The 13,121-nt window shown below is 42.6% G+C and overlaps 1 protein-coding gene across 1 annotated transcript in view; it reads right to left on the reverse strand.

The window, feature by feature from the left end:
* The window catches only part of Slc15a5 (solute carrier family 15 member 5), a 100,413-nt gene that overhangs the window by 61,903 nt on the left and 25,389 nt on the right, over nucleotides 1-13,121 (reverse strand). Inside the window, 1 exon segment of the mRNA XM_006976499.4 lies at nucleotides 5,673-5,896. Within this exon segment, the coding sequence (XP_006976561.2) occupies nucleotides 5,673-5,896 (224 nt within the window).

Consider the following 13,121-nt stretch of genomic DNA (forward strand, 5'->3'; position numbering starts at 1 on the left):
GTCCATCTCTCTTCAGCACTCTTACTCACTTTTAAAATGATTCTGGTATGCAAATTGTTGTGGTTTCCAGGTGAAATGTCCAGTCCTCCAAAGGAATATGTGCTTGGACAGTTGGTCCCAGAGCAAGGTGCTATTTTAGGAGGCTGTGACACCCTAAAGAGTGGAAACCTAACAGGAGAGAGTGTACAACATGGGGTGGGCTTTGAGGTTTGATAGTCTGTCTCCACTTCCTGTCTGGTCTAAGTTTTCTGACTGCAGATGCAATGTGACCAACTGTTTAATGTCTTCTTTGTCATAACTCTGTGCCCCTTCTTTAACTGGGAGCCAACACGAGCCCTTCCTCCACTGAGTTGTGTCAGGAATTCTATCACAGCGAAACGAAAAGTGACTGAGGGGCTGGAGAGGTGGCTCAGCGGTTAAGAGCACTGACTGCTCTTCCAGAGGACCCAGGGTCAATTCCCACCCAGCACCCTCATGGTTACACCAATGCACATAAAATAAGCAAGTGAATCTTTAAAAAAAGGAAAGAAAGAAAGGAAGGAAGAAAGAAAGGTGACTGATACACTAGCCAACCTCGACAGAAGCTGTGCAGAACAGGTCTGTGTATTAATACAAAAGATGACAGAGTCTTTAAATTTCCTTTGCTGCACTTCATAGTTTCAACTGACCACAAAAACCTTTTCATATTTAAGGAAACCCTCATGCTACCTGGAAACCCCTGTGCTAACTAAACCCGTAACACCAGCTCTGGTCTCTTCCTATAAGCCAAGCTCTGAGGAGTCACGATATCAGAAACAAGACACATTACACATGACATGGGCATTGCTTCACTCTTTCTAAGAGTCATTAGTGGCACATAAGATGTCTTTGATCTCCAGCATCACCGAGAGCCACTGAGAGGCACAGAGGAAAGGCCTGCATGCCCCTTCCTCAAGGAATGGCTGTGACAAACGGCTTCTTATACAGTACTAGAACCGAAGGGAGAGGCCTGCCTTCCCACGACCCCAGGAGAGCCACTGTGCTCCAACCTCCGCATCATAGATTCTCACTGAATTCCTCACTGACCCTTCTCCCTAGTCAGGTGTACAAACTGGGGTTTGTAAACAGTGTCAACAGTCAGTGCCGCTGTTAACAAACTGACCGATGATAAAAGGTAACTCTTGCTATTCCCAGACAGAGGGCTGGACCCATTTCCATATAGCTTCTCCCTGTCTGCATAAAACACAGGCTGGTGATAGTTTATCTCCCAGTCTTGGATACTTGGGATAATAAACAGGGGTTGCTTTGGTTGGGGACAGACGGCGAGAGTGAAGGGTGTGTTAGCTAGTTCTGATCTGCTTCCGTAAAATTATGACACACACGAACCCCAGTCTGAGGGACATGGACGATGGATGTGAGGTTTAAAACGTGTTGGCAGCTGAATAAGTTTAAGACTGAGCGGCTCCTAGTGTCAGAGCAAGTTTCTGTTACTGATTTCAAATGAGAATTATTGTTAATAGGAATAAAGTTATTATCGGCATGAATCACAGACACTGAAACCTGTTAACTTAATAATGTTGCAAATGTGTCATTAATCTTTAGTGAAGCCATATTAATATATTGCCTAATCCAAGAAAAAGGCTATGGTGTCTTGAAAGCTTGAAATCATTTCTGCTTCTGCCTCAAGTTCTGAAATCCTCCCCCTTTTAAAATTTTAAATACTTTTATTTCACACAGGCCTCTGAGTATTCAGGAGTAATTGCTGTCAATAGAGATTCATTTTCACCTTTGAGTGGCCCTAATGTCAAATGGCAACCTTGTCGGCCTTAATATCAACATATTTTAAATATATGTCTTGGACCTGAAGGTCAATAATTGCTATTAAATTTAAAATATGGAATTCCGAGATGTTTTATTCCTGGTACTTTGATTGCCTTTGTGCCGGTGATTATTTTATCTGGAGGCAAAATCTAGTCTTAACCTGTCCTGATGGAAGTTCCAACCTGGAGAAGGATGCTCTAACATTTTCTTTCAATTTCTAGCAAAACATCACTCTATACAATGTTGGTACCTAAATAGTTTGTATCAAGGGTATTTAGTGAATCATCAGAGAGGTGTTATGTGTTGGGGAATATTATTTTAAGGTGTGTTACTTTTGTTTATGTTGCATCTGTTTAACTCTGTGAAGCTGTGTTACTGTGCCTGTGTAAAACACCTGATGCTCTAATAAAGAACTGGCCAATGGCAAGGCAGAAGGAAGGATAGGTGGGGTTGGCAGGCAGAGAGAATATACAGAGGAAGAAATCTGGGAACGAGAGAAGTAGCCAGAGAAGGAGGAGGACTGCAAGGGCCAGCCACCTAGCTACACAGCAAGCCATGGAGTAAGAAACAAAGGAAGGTATACAGGAATAGAAAAGGAAAAACCAAGAGGCAAAAGGTAGATGGGATAATTTAAGTTAAGGAAAGCTGGCTAGAAACTAAGCCAGGCTAAGGCTGGTATTCATAAGTAAGACTAAGCTTCCATGTGTGATTTATTTGGGAGCTGTGTGGCAGGCCCCCCAAAAGAGCCAAATAACTCCAACAACAGTTATCAATAGGCTTTGATATCAGCCTTGAGTTAGGGTAACCATACTGACATATACTAACAAGTTCAAGGCTCCTCAATCTTTCTTTCTATTCACTGGAACCTTATACATTTATTTATTTTAAAAACAAGGTCTCAATGTACAGCCAGGCATGCAGGCTAGCCTTGAACTCACTGTGTATTCCAGGCTGAGATATCCCACAGCAATCCTCCTGTTTCAGCCTCCCTAACGCAGAGTGGTTAGCCACATGAGTCATTACACTAGCTGCCAAGTCTCCGATGTATGATAATCACAGTGGTTGTGCAGACTTCCTGTGAGCATGAAATTAGCCATTCAGAAGTCAAGGTGGTGAGATGGCTCAGCTGGTCAGGGCACATGCCATTGAGCCGGAAAATCTGAGTTTGATCTCAGCATCAGGTGAGAACTAACTTCTGCATGTTGTCTTTGAGTCCCAACCCCCCACAGGCCATGGCAGGCCTACATCTCCCCCATGAAGTAAATGTAAATATCTGGAAGCCATCTTTAAGAAGCTATGCTAAATGATAAATGATCAATAAATACATGCAATTTTTCTTCAGTTAACTGGGCATTTATTTCCTTAAAATTTAGTTTACCAACTTTTTCTTTACTTGTACAGCCCACCCATGTTCCTATAAATAACACCTCACCCATGAAAAAGATAGTTCACTGGTGTGTGTGTACACACAGAGAGAGAAAGAACAGAGAGAAAAGTAGATGGGCACTAGATGGAAAGAGGAAAGGGACTGAGACGTGTGGGAGGGACTGGAACCAAATTTACAAGAATGTATTGTACTTATACCAAAATACAAAATACAGAACCTTTCATAGAAAAGGCTCAAACTGAGTGGAGAGAAATATAAGTTGCTGCTTTCCCATGAAGACAAGGAGTTAGTAATCTGTGCTCTTGGCCCAGAAGGCTTTACAGCTAGCTATGGACTGCTTAGTAGTTCGGTACTCATCATTATTTTCTCAGGCCTTTCTAGCAATGACCATGTAAGCGGAGAAGTCTTCTGCTATGTCATGTTTTGATACTTACAATCAGGAGGACTCTCCTAATCAGCATAGCTCCTGTGCACTGTTTGGACCAGGGGTTAGCAAAGCTTTCTGTGAGGGATCAGGTGATGACGATGTCCACATGGGTGTTCTTTGGCAGCTTTTCAGCTCTGCCACCTTCAGACATGAGCAGCCACAGGTCTAACAAACCAACGAACATGGCACTCTTCTGATAAAACTTTATTTGTAGACAGTGAAATGTAGCTTCCATATAATTTTTAAGCACCACAGACTACTCTTTTGAATTTTTCCCAATGATGTAAAATATTAAAGCCATCATAACTTTCACTATATACAAAAATGAAAACGAGAACCAAGAAATGGCTCCAAGGACAGAGGCCCTTGCTACACAGATCTGGTGATCGTTGTTCCATCCCCAGAACCCACATAAAGGTGGAAGAAGAAAACCAACTTCTGTTGTCCTCTGACCTCTGTATGAGCCCCAAGCCATATTTGCAACTGCTTCCACACCATGCACCTAGGCTTGTGTAATAATGATAAGTATTGTAAGAACAGCTCATACACTGAGTTCAGCTTGGCGGCAGCAGTTTGCTAGGTATATTCTTTACTGTTTCTGCACTGGGGTAAAACACTACAACCAAAAGCTACTTTAGAAAGAGAAGGTTTATTTTAACTCAGGACTCCGGAGGGAGTGCCTGTGAACATTGGGAAGACTCTGGGCATGGTGGCAGGGGCAGGAAGCTGGCTGACCACAGTTTGACCTACACACCAGAAATGGAGAAAAACCAGAAAATGGAACGAGGCTATGAACTCTCAGAGTCCACCCCGAGTGATGGAATTCCCCCAGCAAGGCTCTGCCTCCTCAAACACTGTCAGCTATTCGGGGGCCAAATGTTCAAACACACAAGCCTATGGGGAACTTTTCACATTGAAATCTTCACACTGGGTTTATAGGAGCAGGCACGGGTGTAGCCCAGCTACACAGGGCTGTTCTGAGAGTCACTGACTCCTTCACGTTTTTTCTCCTTCACTGCTGTTGAGACAGGCTATCTCTCAACATCAAATCACTTAACTTTCTCTGTGCAGATCTCTTTAGCAAATGGAGCTGGAGTTAGGCAAACTCCCCCCCCCCTCAACTCCATCTTTACTGTTCTGTGATTGCCACATACAACTCGGGCATTAACTTTCTAAGCTCTAAATTGGGGTTGGGGAAGCCATCAGGAAAGTCCTGAGCTTGTTCAAAGACTTTTGTAGTCATCTCCTTCTGCTCCATTTATAACTTGGTCTTTGACCACAGTTAACATTAATTTGTTTAAAATTACATATATCTACAAAAGATGCCTTGGGCTTAGTGTTTTGATTACCTCCCAGCATAAGGACTGGTTCCCGAAGAATAATATGCGAGTCGGGAGAGAACTGTTTACTCATTTTAAGAGTTAGTTATGATGGAAGTCAGTCAGCTTCTTCAGGATGCTTTCTAAAGGTTGAATGAGAAGGGGGGGTGGTGAAATCTTTGGTTAAAGTGAGTTCAGAAATTGCCTCTGGGTCTTGAGATTCTAAACCTGTGCACTCTGAGATACTGTCTGCACCTTTGGCCAGACATGGGCAATCCCTACAGAGATAATCCCACCCAAAGGCTTCTCAACTGAGTTTCAGCTTAATCCTGCTGAGCTCTTAAAACCATTGTTCAGAAAGTAAGACAGTGGCTCCGGAAGTGTTTGAAAGTGCCTACTGGGGGTGTTGTGGTTTGAATGTGGGATGTCTCCCCTAAAGTCTCATGTGTTTGAACCCTTGGTCTCCAGATGGTGGTGCTGTTTGGGAAGGTTATGGAAACTTTAGGAGGTGGAGTCTTGCAGCCAGGAGGAAGTGGGTCTTGGGAGGAGGCTTCGTGGTTTCCTAGAGGCAGCCTCACTTCCTGTCTGGGGACTGTCTTTCCCTACTGCAGCAGACAGTGTCCCCTCAAACTGAGCCCAGTTGCTTTCGCCACTGCAACGGAAAAAAAAAAGTGACAGATGCAGGATGAAAATACACGACGTTGCTCTGTCGCCGCCGGTGTGTGTCGGCTGTCCTTACCTGCATCAGGCACATTTTGTGTACGAGCTGGAAACTGAAGAGAGGCAAAAGGGTGGAGAAGATAATTTCTGTGTCTTCCTCCTGGAGTTCATTATGGCGTCCACCGCGTTTTTCCATTGCATGGTCTGACCAACTTGTTCCTTCTCGCCCAAGGAGGCAGTATGGCAGGCAGCATTTTTTCAGGGCCTTAACAATCACACCAGAGACGGTCAGGAGCGAGCAATCTGCAAAGCATTGGAGATAGCATGTGTTGGCCTGGAGACGGCCCTTCAGCCCTCTCAGACATGAATCAAGAACTGCCACTCCCAAGGACAACCGTGGTAAAATGGCATAGAAGGTTTCCACACCCCTGGAGATGGATTCAAAGATGCTGCTGACAGGATAGCTTCCTGATGGCCAGCCCGGGGTGGTGCCTGACAGCCGATGTGAAAAATGAAGAAGGTAAGATCAATGGGGACACATGAGAAAAGGAGTGACAAAATACAACGGCAGAGAACAGAATTTCAGAGTCTCTAAGAAGTCTCTAACTCCGCTCATTAATGAATAAGAGAACCTGGGCTTTCTTTTACATCTTTTACTCAGGAACCAGGACTATTTTGTAAAATATAAATAACCCTCATTTTACTTGGCAGGTAGCGCTTGGCTTTTCTCTTCTGACACAGAGACGAAGGCAAATGTATTCTTTTCTTTGATTTTACTCTTGAATTTCAGACATAAAATTCAATGTTGAACTCTTTAAATGCCTTTATGAGTGTTGACAATGTTACTTTAAAAAAAAAAAAAAAACAGGCTGTATTAGTCGGCTTTCCAGGATTCTCCTCCAAATTGGTATGGAGGATGCCTGAGCATCAGAAATGTTGCATTGCCTCAGCTGTTAGCACTTACCTAGTCCCGGGCAGTTGAACCTCACTGTTGCTTCTTTTATGATTTTTAGACTGTACACTTTCTTTCTCTCACTTAGGACTTCCTGCTACCATGACAAGGAAAATCTTGATTGTGACATTTTTTTTTTCATAATGTTCACTTTCCCAGACAAATCCTTCCACAAATTATAGACACCAAATTTTAGTCACAGGAGACATGGTACAATACACACAAAAACATCTGAGTTTCTCTCAGCAAGACAGCCAGAGGCACTCAACGTTCAGTTTGAGTGTCATTGTGTCCAAATTTCCCATAAGAAAATCCTACATAAGATGAATTCTAGCCAGATTCATTTAGAAGACACAAAGTATTGGTTGTTGTATTTAAATAAGGAATATCTATCCACATTTCTTTTTATGGCTATAAAGTTGGCTATATTGATTCCATCTGATCTTTTCCGTAGGACTTGTAATAGGCTGATTATGTCAACCTTTGATTAATTGAGGAGCTGGGGGCCTGGTAATTGAATATGCACCCTTTCACCTCAAGTCACTGAATCAAATCCAGCCCAAATTGGTAGTGACCAAGAGTGATTATACTTGTGGCTCTCTGGTGGCCTCTGTGAAGTATCTTTAGGTCACATGGAAGAGCTTCGGGATAATTGCTGACAGGAGAGACGCTCAGCTCCACGGTCCTTGTCACCTCTTCCTGACCAGGGTTCCCAAGCACAGAGGAAAGCTCAGGATTGGCCTAAGGAGACGGAAGAATGGACGTGTTCCTGAGAGAAGAAGTAATAAGGAAAGTGCCCCATTGTCGCAGCATGAACTGCTCCACCACGGGGGGTGGGGTGGGGGGTGGGGGTGGGTGGGTGATGGTGGTGGTGGTGGTGGTGGTGGTGGTGGTGGTGGTGTAGCCATTTCAGTGAGTTTACTTAAGGTTTAAGGAAAATGAGAACCGGGTGTGTGATGGTGAAGTCTAGAGATTGAACATGGGCAGGCCTGGGCTAAGTGACTTAGCCTTGACATTTTCTCACAGCTTTGCTTGCGTTGTCCCTCCACTCATACTCTATCAGGCTGTGCTGGGCAGTTTTATGTCAACCTGACACAAGCTAGAGTCGTTTGGGAAGAGGGAACCTCAACTGAGATAATTCCCCCACTAGACTGACCTGTGGAGCATTGTTCTGATTGATGATTGAGGTGGGGGAAGAGCCTGGTTCACTGTGGGGTGATGAATGATGTGGGAGAGCCCAGTTCACTGTGGGTGCTGTCACCCCAGGGCTTGTGATTCTGAGTGCTATGAGAAAGCAGCCTGAGGAAACCATCAGGAGCAATGTAGTAAGCAGCCTTCTTCCATGGTCTCTGCTTCAGGTCCTGCTTCCAGACTCCTGCCCTGAATTCTCTCAGTGACAGAGTGTTATGGGGATGTGTAATCGGATAGAAACTCTTGCCTCCCCAATTTGCTTTTGGCCATGGTGTTTTTTCACAGAAATAGGGACAGTAACTAAAACACTGATCAATTCTTGAAAAAAATATTGCTGTGTAGACAGCAAGTTATGATGATTCACTTGGATCCAAGTGACTCTAGGTTTTCAGACAGTCTTTATCATTAAATGGTAATTATTTGTAGGAGACAAGTCATTATTGTTTTTCTGTTCTCCTAAAGATATTTTCTTTACTTTTCTCCCAAGTTTAAAAACCCAGGGTCTGTTGAATATGTATTTAAATGCACCATGACTTTATTATAAACCTGGCATACTTTATTGTGAGATAAAAATTGAATTTACTTCTAATATATGATATATAGATACCTGAAATCTCCTTAAACAATTAAATATTACTATCATATTATTTCTAAAGAAAGATAGCTTAGATTGGTGCTTATGAAACTTGGTAAAAATCAGTTTTGGAGATGGAGAGATGTCTCTGTGGTTAACAGCAATTACTGTTCTTCCAGAGTACCCAAATATGTCCTCAGTACCCTCAGGTGACTCACAACTGCCTGTTACTCCAGCTCCAGGGGATCTGATACCTTTTTCTAGGCACCTCCAAGGGCACCTGCACTCATGTGCACAAAGCCCATCTCCCACATATATAGACAAAACTAAAAATAAACTAATCTTCGCAAAATAAATCAGTTAAAAACATTCTCCCAGATGCCTGCCATCCCTTCAGGTGGAAGGTGGAAGCAGAAGGATTATGAGACCCTAATGTAGAAAACAAAGAAAAATCTCAAGTCTGATTGCTAGTATGTTTGTGAAATACACTAAAAAAATTAAATATAAAAAAGACATAAGAAGATATGCCCTGATAGCATATTGCTTGATCTATCAGACATCAAATGTAACTTTACACAAGCATATCTATGAATCTTCCACTGTATTTCTATTATTTCATAGCAGTGATGAATCTCAGGCCAGCAGCTCTGCTCTGTGAACCAGGACCAGGTTATAATAGTACTTTGGAAAATAAATTCAGCGAAAGAAAATTGTATCTGATACAATGAGACAAAATAAAGCAAAACAAAAAAACCAAAGTGGCCAAAAACCAGGGAATGAATAAATTATGGTAATTTCTAAAATTCCTGGTGGCACAGAAAAATACCCAATGCACGCTCATGAAGTGAGGATAAAATCATTGATTTAGTCAGCTCATTTACTGTGAATCAGGGGCTTCTCCATCTCTGGCGTTATGGCAGTGAGCAAGGCTCACAAATCCACAAGTCTTCTTTGTGGTCCCAAAGACACTGTAAGTAGGAAAATCCTTGCATGTCTATGATGGAAATGCAATGGATAGATATGAGACACCTACTAAGGGATAGCACATAGACGTTTCCTAAGGTGTTGACATGTGAACTGAAGGCTGATGACTGGGAGTGAACAGCATCACCTGGGTGAAACAGACCGGCAGATGATGAAGTGGAAGTACGCTGGGACAATGTGAGCAGCAGCGAAGGCTCTGAGGTAGGAGCTGCTGATGAGAAGAACATGGTGAGAAGGCAAAGTCCAATGCTTGTTAGAGGCCAGACTACACAGATGGTGGGAGGAATGCGCAGTTCACCCTCAGAAGTGTTGGAAATCACGAAGGGGTTGTAAGTAGAAGACAGACAGCATGTAGTTCACATTTTTAAAGAGCTACCCTGGAACCTTGGAACACTCCGCCCTAAATGGAATGTCTCCATCAAATCCCCCTCCTTAGAGCTCAGGGAACCCAGTGGAAGAGGAGGCAGAAAGAGTGTAAGAGCCAGAGAGGATGGAGGACACCGGGAGAACAAGCCCTCAGAATCAACTGAGCAAAGCTCGTATGAAGTCACAGAGACTGAGGCAGCATGCACAAGGCCTGCCCAGCTCGGCAGCAGCTCCTCTGCATGTATAGTATGGCTTCTAGTTTAACCTTTTCTGGGATCCCTGAGTGTGCTGGGAATGAGTGGGTCTCTGATCCTTTTGCCTTCTTTGGGGGTTTTTGTTTTTTCTTTATCTTGTCCAATGTCAATGTAATAGTTTTTGTTTTATTTTATTATATTTTATTTTGTTATATATTTTTAAATGAATTAATTAAAAAAAACTACCCTGGGGCCTAGTTTGTGACTCATTCATAGAAGGCTCACCTAACATGTATGAGGATTTGAGCTTGGTTCTTCAAACTGAAAAATAAATAGTAAAAGAAACCCTCGAACCTGATGGATGATAGATATCCGGGGATGAGACTGGAAAGCAGAAGCCATACAGGAGATAGTGGTGATGTAGTCAGAACAGTAGCGGCAGGGAAGAGACCAATAGAATGGACTATGTTTTCAGCAATCAACAGAATCTCCTGATGTCTGAAGGTAAGGAAGCGGTTGACATGAGTAGATGGCCACATGTCCCCTTCAACAGCTGGGTGTCGGTGACATATCATGAAGATATCATGAGGGATACAAGAGCTTTGAATGAGCTGGGCATGATGGTTCACATCTTTAATTCCAGCACTTGAAAGGCAAAGGGAGGTGAATCCGTGTGAGTTCGAGGGCACTCTGGTCTACATAGTAGTTCTAGGCCAACCAAGGCTACATAGTAAGATGAGAGAGAAAAAGACAGAGACAGAGGCAGAGGCAGAGACAGAGACAGAGACAGAGAAGGGGGAGAGAGTGGTATATCTGCAGCTGGGTGAACTAGGAATTGTAGTGTGGTCACATTTGAGACCTTGCTAGATAACTAAGTCTAAAAGTCAAATCAAAAGTGAAGATGAGCTTTTCAAGGCTGGAAGAGAGGTGGATGTGGAGCTGAGAGGCCTGGAGGTACCACTAAAGGCTTGGGCTGGGGGACACTGGAAGAGAAAGGCATGGACAGAGAAGAGTCATGGTTCCTGAAAGGAACCCTGGACCTCAGTCATCATCAGGCCATCAAAGCAGGGACACGGGTGGAAGGATTGAAGAGGAGAGCCAAAGACAGGGATGAGCTGTCGGTCAAGGAGGGAAGGAACACAGCAAGAGGGAACCCGATCAGCTGGGTGGTCTCAAGAAGCCATTCTGAGAAAGACGTTAGTAGGGTCTGCTGGGGTGTGGCAACTGCTGCCATCACTGGAGTTCCCACTGTTGAAATAACCTATACATACATGCTGCATCAACTCTATGGATTAATCCAGTAGGCTTAATAGAAAGCTTACAAGTGTTATCCAAATGTCATGGAGATTCAGTCTTAAGAAAATTCTATTGACATTGTAATTCCCAGAATGTCTTTGCACACCCAGAGCAGAAAGGGAAAGTGAAGAAAAAGAAAATAAAAACAAAACAAAAAACAGAACAAAAAAAAATCAACAGCAGCAAAAACCTCCTTCTGGAATGAAAATTCAGCTGAGATGTGAAGTTCTGGCTTAAATGCCCAGGACACACACAGCAGGTGTACACTTTCTAAAATAAAACAGATGAGCCATTTTCAATGTTTTATTGCAAAACCCAAGGATTACAGCTATTAGTATTTAAAAAAAAAACTTTTAGGAAGCCATTTTCCTATTCTTTGTACCTTTAAGTCCTTGGCTCTTACGTTCTGCTCCTCTGACCTTGATCTAATCATGAATATCTATGGTACTTAATTATAATAAAAAAAACCGCCTACATTGCACTCTCCATGGTAGAGGCATATTTTTTCTCCTTTGGTCACCTGCCAGTTCTCAAAATTATAGCAGTGGGAAGAAATGCAAATGAAGGGCCTGCTTGACAGCTAAACATAATGGAATGCATGGTCTACATTTGAAAAGTTACCTTAAGATAAAAGGTAGCATAGAAAAAAATCATTTCTTTAAGGTCACCTATGGCTTTGAATTATAGCTTGGAGAGATTTCCAATTTAGTCATCAGAGAGGAAGAAGCCAAAATAAGGATTATATCCTTTGCTGGGGAAAGATGGAGTTTTACTTCACAATCATTGGGTGATCCAACAAAGCAGAAACCACAAACAAAACCATCAAAGGAAAAACAAAAGCATCCACTCCCACATAGTCATTGTGTAGAGAGACTTTTGGGAATAAGCCACCGAGGAGTATCTTCTAGGCTAATTGTATTCTTGCAACATACGAAATTGTTTTTTTTATTAATAAGCAAAGAAAAAGAATCATCTTAACATATGATAAGATATGCAATTTGTGGACTCCATTATGTAGGCAAGAATAGCAGTTGATTGTATGGATATATATGGCTTGAAGGAGTGTATTTCTTTATTCAGATAAACACATTTTCAAATAGGGTATTGAGAAGTAAATGGACATATGTTGAATTGTTTTTTGAAAAATGTGAAAATGCAGTGTTAGATACTTGTGTGCTTAATTTTCACATTTTCCTTGTTTGTGTGTTTAAGACAGTATCATCCTGTAACCAGGCTAGCCTAGAATTTGAAATCTTGGGATTGTATATATATCCCACATAGTGCTCTCTCTCTCTCTCTCTTTCTCACATAGTGCTTGAGGATTGAACCCAGGGCTTTGTATATTTTAGGCAATTAGAAATACCACCAAGAAAGCCCCTCCCGCTATGTATGTGTTTGTGTGTATGTGCATATCAATAAAAACCATAAGATTGTTTGGTAATTAGACATTCCAGAAAATGCCACAATAGTTTCCAAATCAAAAGCCCCTCCTTTGCGTTCTTTCTTTTGTTGGTATCTGAGATCAACGGTGACTTTTTTTTTTGAGTACGGACTCCATTATCTGTTACCAAGAGGGCATGTACCATAAAGTAACTGACCACAGACTCCAGAGCTCTGAGACACAGGGGCTCTGGCCTCACTTCTGCTAATCTCTGTGGGGTTTTAGTCATAAGAAAGTCATCTCTGCCTTCTGGATCTTTGTTCTGTACTCTGTTGAATAATAAACACTGAGCCTTTTCCATATCGAGTGTATGAGACATTGGAGTCTCTAATTATGCCCCCGAAAGGACAGTTTGAACAAGTTGGTAAGTACAATGAAGATGTTAAGCTTAGGGTATGCCAGGAGCAGAGATGCAGTGCATGGAGCCTAGTCTGCAAAGTGGTAATGCTGCCTTTCCCACCTGCCTCACAGGCGCATGGTAGAAATAAAGTGACATGGCTGAGTGATGCTGGTGAGTGATGCTGGTGAGT

The sequence above is a fragment of the Peromyscus maniculatus genome, chromosome 3 (genome assembly GCF_049852395.1).
Source record: "Peromyscus maniculatus bairdii isolate BWxNUB_F1_BW_parent chromosome 3, HU_Pman_BW_mat_3.1, whole genome shotgun sequence".
NCBI classification, from domain to species: domain Eukaryota; kingdom Metazoa; phylum Chordata; class Mammalia; order Rodentia; family Cricetidae; genus Peromyscus; species Peromyscus maniculatus.